This window comes from Octopus bimaculoides, chromosome 17, assembly GCF_001194135.2.
Source record: "Octopus bimaculoides isolate UCB-OBI-ISO-001 chromosome 17, ASM119413v2, whole genome shotgun sequence".
Classification (NCBI taxonomy): Eukaryota; Metazoa; Mollusca; class Cephalopoda; order Octopoda; family Octopodidae; genus Octopus; species Octopus bimaculoides.
In genome coordinates this window covers 27,851,860-27,861,924 of record NC_068997.1, presented here as the reverse complement: position 1 = coordinate 27,861,924, position 10,065 = coordinate 27,851,860, and the positions used below count along the sequence as shown (strand labels likewise).

Sequence of the window (10,065 nt, the reverse complement as noted above, 5' to 3'; positions counted from 1 at the left end):
TTTGCATGACGGCCTGTCTTTGATTATGTTCTTATATGTCGCATTCACACTCTCACACAGACATACATCTTTAACGCTACAATAAATATCTCTGTTATTCATATAATACGGTTGTGGTCTTTCATTACTGGTCATCTATGTTATCGTCGCATAACATATTATGTATATCATCTTCGATATATAATTGTGTGTTCGACCGTGTGACACGTTTAAATAAAAGGAGTCCTCTGTTTTTCCATTTGTCACCATTTCTCCTTTTTGAGTTCGCACGGTCGTCCCTTACAGATATATGATACTATACACTTTGATTAATTAGACCCACTCAACTGACAGATATATGAGTGTATTTTTTCCTGACTTTTGGACTCTAAGATGGCTTACACACACACACACACACACACACACACACACACACACACACACACAGATAGATAGATAGGTCTTGATGTATTTTATGTTTGTTTGCAGAGATTGATAATGAAACATTCGCTCAATATTGTTACCGTTTTTCCATGCCTGGAACCAGTTGGCCAATGAAGATGGATAAATTGTGGTACAGTTTTGATATCGGACCAATACATTTCATCAGGTTTGACACATTTTGAAAAAAATTATACTCATTTTCTTCAATTAATTGATTTTCTTTTCTTTTTTGTTACAGGATAAGGGAATGGCTTTTTTTTCTTTTTACTATTGTGAAAACTATCGTAAGAATTTGGAATGAATTATCAATGCAATGAATATTAGGATGCAATATCACTTCAAAATTGCTATTCTTGTGCTTAAATCAGAAACTATTACTAGCTATCGATTTAAAGCCGTATATGGTTGGAGTTTGGGTTTCCAGTCTGAAATACCCATCCTGTTTAGAATATTGAAATGCTGGAAGCTGTTGAGAGATGTGTACCTTCCATATTTTCAATGTCCTGTTTCTCTGGACATCAACACACTAAAGTTTCAACATCTTGCATCGGGGTTGATGAAATAAGTACCAGTTAAGTACTGGGGTCAATGTAATCGTCTAGTCACCCTCCTGCATAATTTCAGGCCTTGTCCCTATTGTAGAAAGAATTATTATTATTATTATTGTTAAAGTGATGAGCTGGCAGAATTGTAAACATAGTAAGCAAAAATGCTTAGCAACATCTCATTTGTCTTTATGTTCTGAGTTCAAATTCCACCGAGGTCAACTTTCCGTGTTGATAAAATAAGTACCATTTAAGCACTAGGATCAATGTAATTGACTTATTCCCTACCCTGAAATTTCTGGCCTTGGGCTAAAATTTGAAAACATTATTATTATTATTATTGTTATTGTTGTTGTTGTTGTTGTTGTTGTTGTTGGCATGGATGATGCCAGAATAAATAAAGAACTGGAGCAGATATGCCATTTAATATTTCATTCTTTTATTTATTATACGATATGTTCTATGTACCCCACGTTTTGTGTTGTCTGTCCTTGTGGTGTCCCCTCTTTTTTTCTCAGGCTTTATGCTTATAATAAAGAAAAATAGATAAAGAACTGGACAAAATATATTTTTGTTTGTTTGTTTGTTTTGTATATATTCTTCCTGCCACTTAGAATACAAAAATAAAAACATTGAATTTCGAATTAAATTAATTTTTTTTTTTTTCCTTTCTTTCCAGTTATTCCACAGAAGTATTCTTTATAAAAGACACCAAACATATTGCAACTCAGTCTGCTTGGCTGATAGATGACCTAGACAAAGCAAATAAACAGAGAAAAGACCATCCTTGGATTATAGCTGTTGGTCATCGCCCAATGTATTGTTCCAACAGCAATGATGATGATTGTACTTTGGAAAATTCCAAAGTTAAAGAGCAGTAAAGATCACTTTCTTTCTTTCTTTCTTTCTTTCTTTCTTTCCTTCCTTTATTGCTTTCTTCCATATATGTGTATGTAGGTATATGTATGTATGTATGTATGTGTGTATGTGTGTGTGTATATATGAGTACCTGTCAGTCTGTCTGTGGGATGGTCATGGCTAGAATCCCTTTGACCATAGATCTGCTCATTCAATATTGTTCAGTAGATCAGCAACAACAACAACCTCTCTAGACAATTTGTTGCTTGTATGAAAATCTCTCTTTGACATATTTGAAATTTTACCTGATTATATGACTTTCGAGAATAGCTTCTAAACCTGCTTCAAATTACACCCTACTTTCTTGAGAAAGGGAGAACATACTGAATAATGTTGTCCTAGATATTCAAAATAAGGTGAAAGGTCAAGTTTGGAACTCTTTACACCATAGATCTGCTATCCATAGCGACAACAAACTTCAAGTAGCATAACAATATCTCAAACACACACACACGTCTACACCATAGAAATCTATGGATGATTTAGTGAATCGCTAATGTGTATACATATAATTTATTTAGATAGCCATAAGCAAATGTGCAATAACAAGAAAAATTATAACTGTCATTAAATATGACTGAGGGTATTATAAACACCTACATTGCTAGAAATAAGAGCTAAATGCTCTGATTTGCTTACTGCTACCTAAAAACATTATTTGTATAGATATTAGTGATTCGCTAAATCATTTATAGATTTCTGTGGCGTAGTCATATATGCCGAGAGTGATTGTTGTCTGGAATCAGCCAAGTAGGCCAATCCCACAGCAAAAGCCAAAACTGGTCAATCAGTCTGGGAATATCTCACCTGCTGCTCTTCAGGCTATTACAGTCCCTGTCAGCATGTATGTATACAATTATATACTTTGACTGCAGCATTAGAGCATTTAGCTCTTATTTCTAGCAATCCCTCAGTCATATTTAATGAGGGTTATAGTTCTCCTGGTTGGTACACATTTCCTTACTATATATAATACAAAATTAATATGGGCAGCTGGGCACAATATAAACTGTATTATCGGCAAAATTTAGTCGTCACTAATTGTGACTGTATGTGCTACAAACACATTATATTGCTAGAAATAGCAGTTAAACCACTTATAGCTGCTAAAAAAGCACATTTATATATACTGACAAGGTATATGACTGCTCCATGAGCACATTGAAGTTAGAAGTGCAAGTTTCATCAAAATGGGTATTGTCAATAGTGTGCCTCCATTGCTTCCATGGAACAGCTAATTCTTTCTGTCAGTATCAACATAATTGCCATATGTATTTATGGCTGATTTAGTGAAATGCCAAATCATACAGCATAAGATTTATGTGGGCAGCTGGGTGCAATATAATCCATATAGGCAAGATTTAGTCATCACTAATTGTGACTGTATATGTTAGAAGTACTTATATTACTAGAAATAGCAGTTAAACTGCTTATAGCTGTGGATAAGTACATTTATATATACTGACAGGTTAGAAAACTTCCCCATGAACAAAGAACATACTGAATGGACAATACTGAATAATGTTGTCCTACATCCTCAAAATGGAATAGTCATGGGTGGTATGCCTCTGACCAAAAGTCTGTTTAATTTAATCTAACCTGGGACTAAATTGCTCTATCTGATCTATTGTGAGACTAAAATGGAGCTAGTCAGGTGTCACCTGACACTTCAGTACTTGCAGACAACCGCCATCAGGATTAAAATGCATTCACAGTCTAGACTGTATATTGATTGGTGAAAGTAAGGTGACCCAGTTGTAAAACAAAACATAAGAAGAAAAGAGCAGGGAAGATGTTAATATCTGAACCAACAGGGCCAGCAGCCTGTCAGGGAGAATGGTAACTCTGACAAAAGAAATGCAAAGCAGAGATCACTGTACAATCTTGTTGTCAGTAATTCCCCCAGTGCCAGTGACATTATAAACTGCACGAAGTCTATTTTATGAAAGGTGGAAAGTTTGCAGTCATTAGTGTTGGATAGAATGTTTTACAGTTTTTGGTTTGGTTGTCTGAGTTAAAATTCTTCCAAGTTAAATTTTGCATTTCCTTTTAGGGTTGATAAAAAAAAATAACCAGTGTAGGGTGATGGATTGACGTAGCTGTTTAGAGGGTCATATAGTTTGCTTTGTGCTAACTGTTCTTGTCCCTTGTATTCTGACAGTAATACTTACAATGAAATTGATACCAGCTGTTTTGGGTCTAAAGTAGCAGTCTTTCCCTTGGACCATATTAGCAACACAGGGAAGGATAACTTGCACGTAACACCAACAAACAATCTTCCACAATCTACCTTGCCCAGGCTTGCTTACACATTTACAGCTACATGGCCAATCTCGAGGGATGGAGGCTCTACAATGCTGTGTTGTGGTTTCTGATACAAAAGGTGTCAAGCTGTAAAAAAACATGACTTTGTCAATAACAGTTATTGCTGGTTGCTGTGCATACCAGATGACGAAGAGTTGCAACAGATAGCAAAACATTATGAGACCAGCCCAATAAAATATTTAATAAACTAATTAATAAATTATACATGTTCTCCATTTTTGTTTTCTTTTATTTGTTACTGATATTCTCTGAATGTGTTTTTTTTCTTTTTTTTTTCCAGCTTGGAGAACATATTCTACATTGCTGGTGTTGATCTAGTTTTTGAAGCTCATGAACATTCTTATGAACGTCTGTATCCTGTTTACAATGGTAAAGTGGTCAGTGAGAACTACACAGATGCTGCTGCACCAATCCATATTATAACAGGGGCTGCTGGCAGTAAATGGGGCCCAGATCCCATGGATAGGGATGCAGGTAAGCTGGAAAGAAGTTTGGGGTTGTCTTCTTTTCGTTTTTTGAAAAACAAAAAGATCATTTATTCACTGCCAGTAATTATTTTAATTATTTGATATTTTCATATATTTATTTTTTACGTGTCTCACTCATTGGACTGTGACCATGCTGGAGTACTGCTTTGAAGGGTTTTAGTTGAACGAATCACTATTTTTTTGGTGGTATTTATTCTATCGGTCTCTTTTGCCAAACTGTTAAGTCATGAGAGCTGAACACAAACCAGCACTAGTTGTCAAGCAGTGATGGGTACACACAGACACACACACACACATTTGACTAACTTCTTTTAGTTTCCTTCAACCGAATCCATTCACAAGACATTGGTTGGCTCAGAGCTATAGCAGAAAATACTTGCTGAAGTCACCATGCAGTGGGACTGAACCCAAAACCATGTGGCTGGGAAGCAAGCTTTTTGCCACCAAGCCATGCCTGTACCTGTATTGATTTTCTTTTTCTTTTTTAAATTTCAGCTTTTTAATGGAACTATTGTTACAAAGTAGTTTCTTCTTAACCCTCCAGTGGTGCGGTTCTGTATTTTTCATGTTTAGTGCAGTAGGGTATAGAGAACCTCACTCGTAGTTTTAGCTATTTTTAGTACTTTTTATTACTTTATGTGTTCTTAAGCAATAGTATTACCAAAAAACATATTCGGATATAATATATTTATTTAACATGTAAACAAAAACAAATGAGTAATCTTTGAAAATGAAGATCAAACAAAATAAAACTATTTTTTGGTGGGAAAAGTCGTTCCTTTCATATTTACAGTTTATTCATTGTTTGCACTATCATCCTCATCACTCTGGGCAAAGCCGTCAATGCAAATGTGCATAGCATGTAGCAAGCAGACTGGCTTATAGCACTTCTGGCAGCAATTTCTTGTCTTACAATCTTTTGACCTGGGGCACAATGAGCATCTTTGTATGGAATCTTCACAACGACATTTTGGAGGTAATTCCTCAGATGCTGAGAAATGTTGAATCTTACTTATCAAGTCTTTCCTCAAATATGGGTTTGTCTTGCAATGATGGATATGGTTCTCCACCAACTTGAAACCTTCGGTGCCTGAGAGCTGTTTGAGAGTTTGCCATAAATATATTGAATGCATTTATTCTTGCAACATTGAGTATGGTGTGGAAAACTGTATGATTTTGATTCTTCCATGTCTAATTCTCTCTCAATTTTTCCATTTATCTTTCGTAGTCCATTGTGAATCTGAAAGGAAAGAAGATTTCTCACTTTTATGACATTCAGAACCATCTAATAGCAAAAAAAAAAAAAAAAAAATGTTGGTCAGTTAACGATAATCTATAATTTTATGCAAGAAATAATCAGCCTTTCAGATATAAAAATAAATAAATAAAATAACAAACAATAAAGAAAAGGAAACAAAAATGTACCTGTTAATAAATAGTCCAGTGAATGGTATGGTGGGGTATGCACAACCCCAGACACAAATAATACGTGTGTACACTTCTCATCACTCAGCAGGTAACTGAGTGGAGTTAGGAATTAACTCAGTGGAGTGTGCCAAGAAATTACATGGATGGTAGGCACTAACACTTGCTGCCAAATGTAAGACACACATATACAAACATCACCTGGGGTATGAGATACTCCACTGCACCAATGGAGGGTTAAATTTACTTGAAGGTCCGTGTGTTCGTCTTCTGTCCCTGGCTGGGTTTCGTCTGTGTAACTCCTTGTTTGTATATGTAACAGTGGGGACCGCACGACAACGCACGATTTTAGTTAATCCGTTTTTCTTTTCTTACATAATATTTACACTCATAAGCCTTTTGTTAGTGACTAACACATTTACAATAAGGACTGCATACCATTTTGTCATTATTACCAGCACGATAAACATTTTCTGCCAAAGCTGAAGAGTCTCTTCTACTTATAAACAGTAAACGACATTAACGCAAGGGAGATAAATGAATAATTTACTTGAAAGATGTAAGGGAAGCTACTCTCGTTGCTAACGAGACACGTTTAAGCTCTGTTTCGTGGTTCATTTGGTACAGAGTCGCATAGAATTTCTCTTCTCTTTAATTGACTATCGTCGACTGCAGAGTGATTCCCTTGTGTGTGGGAAAATTGTCTTGCGCGAAATAAGTCTGTGGTGCAAAAAAAGCTTGGGGCCATTCCTTTAAACTAGTTGTTCTCAACCATTTTTCTAACTAATTACCCTTTTGATTCCTTTTTTACTCAGGTGGATCCCCATAGCTATTCTATGTTTTAAAAACATCCTAATTAATAGGAATTGTATGAAAAAGATTGACGTAACTCTTCACAAAGGTAAATAGACAATAAGAAGAGTGTGATGAGATTGTAATAGATTATTTATTGGTTTGAACGATATTTCGACATCTTGTCTGTCCTTTTCAAGTTCAAAATATAAAATGAAGAAACACATAAGTTAAAAAATATAAGCATGGAAATCCTGCGTTCCCACTTTGACAGAATGACACCATCAGTCTTCAATTTTGCAACAGGCAAAAAAGAAAAAATAATATTTTTTTCTTTTTTGCCTGTTAAGTTGCGAGTATTCCTGTCTGGGAGTCATATTTTGGTAGAGAAATAGTAGCTTTGACTGCTATTTCTAATTTTCGGTGTGTGGTGAAGCAATTCTTACTGAACCCTAATTCTAATTATGTTTATATGAGTTTACCGATAATGGTTTTTTTAACACACCGAACTACTTGGTAAAATTACTATTTATTAATCAATTATTAATTTATACCCTATATCTGTAAGAATATATATATATATATATATATATATATATATCCATGTTGGTATTTTTGTTGTTTTTCAGTTAATGTCACACATGAAGAATTTCTCCAGAACAATACTGGCAAGTTACTGATAACACTCACATTACCTCACATTACTCCGGAAAGCTTATTTTCTTTTATTATTATTATTATTATTATTATTTCAAATTTTGAAATTCTTCCATACCATTTTACCTTTCATGCTTGGTTTTTTTCTGTTACAAATTCTCCTCCACGTCATCACCATCATTTAAATCAAGCTCTTTTCTTTTTCTCTAAAATTCTTTTATTCTTTTTGTCTCGGGTGTCGGAATTTCTACAATTTTAATTTCATTTCATTGTTTCTTTAATTTTTGATTCATAAAAAGGTTTTAATTGACTTAATTTATAATTAATTTTATGTAATTAATTAACAATCAGTATCATTAATTCTAATTACATTTTCTGTTAACTACTTCTACATTCATTATGCATATATGATCACCTCTGCATGATCAGAAATCTATCTGACATTTTCTTTTATAAGAATTCCTTATTTTCACATATCTATTATCTGTGATCATGTTTTTCTTTTTCGTTCTTCAGTTATGTCTCTATTTATTGATTCAAGGACATTATCTCTCACCCTGTTTATCCTGGTCTTGTGAAATTTTATTTGGCACATTATAAAACAGTATTATTTGTATAATACTGTATTATATAATTTATCTGTCATCCAGTTAATTACCATCTATCTATCTTTAGGTACTTTTATGGGATACACTATTGTGGTAGACTGTCACCCTGTTTAACACCACCATCTAGCCCTTGAGTTCTTTAAACTCTAAATCAGGAATAAACAACTGTTGTCAAGAAGTGGGCCACATGAGACATGAGCCATCATCTGGCAGGCCACACTAATATAAACTTCAGGGTAGTTTTACTTTAGGCCTGCCATTCAGGGAGTTCTGTGGGTTGCAGGTTACCTATTACTGGTGTGAATGTTGCAAGCATTCATGGCTGGTCTCCATTCTAAGAATAATTTCCTCCTTTTCTTCCGTCACCAGTTTTGGTAGACCTGAGGCTATGTCACAAAGTAGGTTAAGCACTCTGGAGATGGAAACGATAATTAATAGGTGTACCCAGGTGGAATCATTTTAATATCACATAAATTTCACAAGAATAACCATGTCTCTTTCTCTCTCTACACACATATATATTGGTATTTTTGTTGTTTTTCAGTTAATGTAACTCACCAAGAATTACTCCAGAACCATACTGGCAAGTTATTGATAATATTCACATTACTCTGGAATGGGGTTTTTAAAAAAAATTTTTATCTGTTTCAAGTTCTGAAATTTTTCCACACCATTTTGGGTTTCTTCTACCTCACATCATCATCATCATCACCATCTAAAAACCTTTCTTTTTTCTCTTAAATTCTTGGGTCTGGGGATTTCTAGAATTCTTATTTAATTTCATTGTATCTTTAGTTTTTTTAATTTTCAAAAAGAATTTTAATTAACTTTTTGATTTATAATTAATTTTATATAATTAATTAACAATCAGTATCATTAATTCTAATGATATTTTTTGTTAGCTTCTTCTACATTCTTTTTGGTTATGGGCTTACCTCTACATGATCAGAAATACATCTGACATTTTATTTTATACCGATTCCTATTTTCACATATCCATCATCTGTGATTGTTTTTCTTCTTTGTCATTCTTCAGTTGTATCTCTTTTTATTGAATAATGGACATCATCTGTTATCTCTTTCTACCCTGTCCTTGGGAATCTTTCTGTGATACACTGCAGTATTCGAATTTATCTGTCATCCAGTTTATTACCATTACTTTATCATTAGGCACCTTTAAGGGGTACATTATTGTGATGGGAGGCTATCACCCTGTTTAACACTGCCATCTAGCCCTTGACTCCTTTAAACAGAGTCTAAATCAGGCATGAGCAACCATTTTCAAGAAGTGGGCTGCATGAAACAGAAATCATCATCTGGTGGGTTACAAAAATGAAAAATTTAACCCTTTAGCAGTCAAATTATTGTGCCACATGTGATGCTTATTTATTCACATTTTTAAACGTAATTATATTATAGCTTTGAAATTTTGATGATGTGATTGTATATTTTTGGTATGACATTTTACAGTAGATGTGAGAGGTCAAATCTGGCCAGTTTGAGCATAAAATATTTGGACCAGATTTTGCTGGTTTAAAAGCTAAAGGGTTAAGATAATTTTTCATTGGGCTTGCCATTCAGCAAGTTCCATGGGCTACAGGTTACCTATAACTGGTCTGAATGTTGCAAGCATTCATGGTTGGTCTCCAGTCTAAGAATAATTTTCGCCTTTTCTTCCTCACCAACCCCAGTGGGCCTTAGAATGTATCACATAGTAGGTGGAACATTATAAAGATAGGAAGGATAATTAATAGGTGTACTCAGGTAGACATTTTAATATCACATAAATTTCACTAAACTAACCATCTCTCTCTCTTCACACACTCATATGTGTGTGTGTGTGAATATATATATATATATATATATATATATATATATATATAT

At 34.2% G+C, this 10,065-nt stretch overlaps 1 protein-coding gene across 1 annotated transcript in view; it reads left to right on the top strand.

Moving 5' to 3' along the window:
• LOC106872651 (acid phosphatase type 7) overlaps positions 1-10,065 on the top strand; it is a 39,134-nt gene that overhangs the window by 23,278 nt on the left and 5,791 nt on the right. Inside the window, exons 6-10 of the mRNA XM_014919714.2 lie at positions 469-589; positions 1,648-1,845; positions 4,492-4,685; positions 7,546-7,584; positions 8,726-8,764. Of these exons, the coding sequence (XP_014775200.1) occupies positions 469-589; positions 1,648-1,845; positions 4,492-4,685; positions 7,546-7,584; positions 8,726-8,764 (591 nt within the window). The remainder of the gene's footprint in view (positions 1-468; positions 590-1,647; positions 1,846-4,491; positions 4,686-7,545; positions 7,585-8,725; positions 8,765-10,065) is intronic.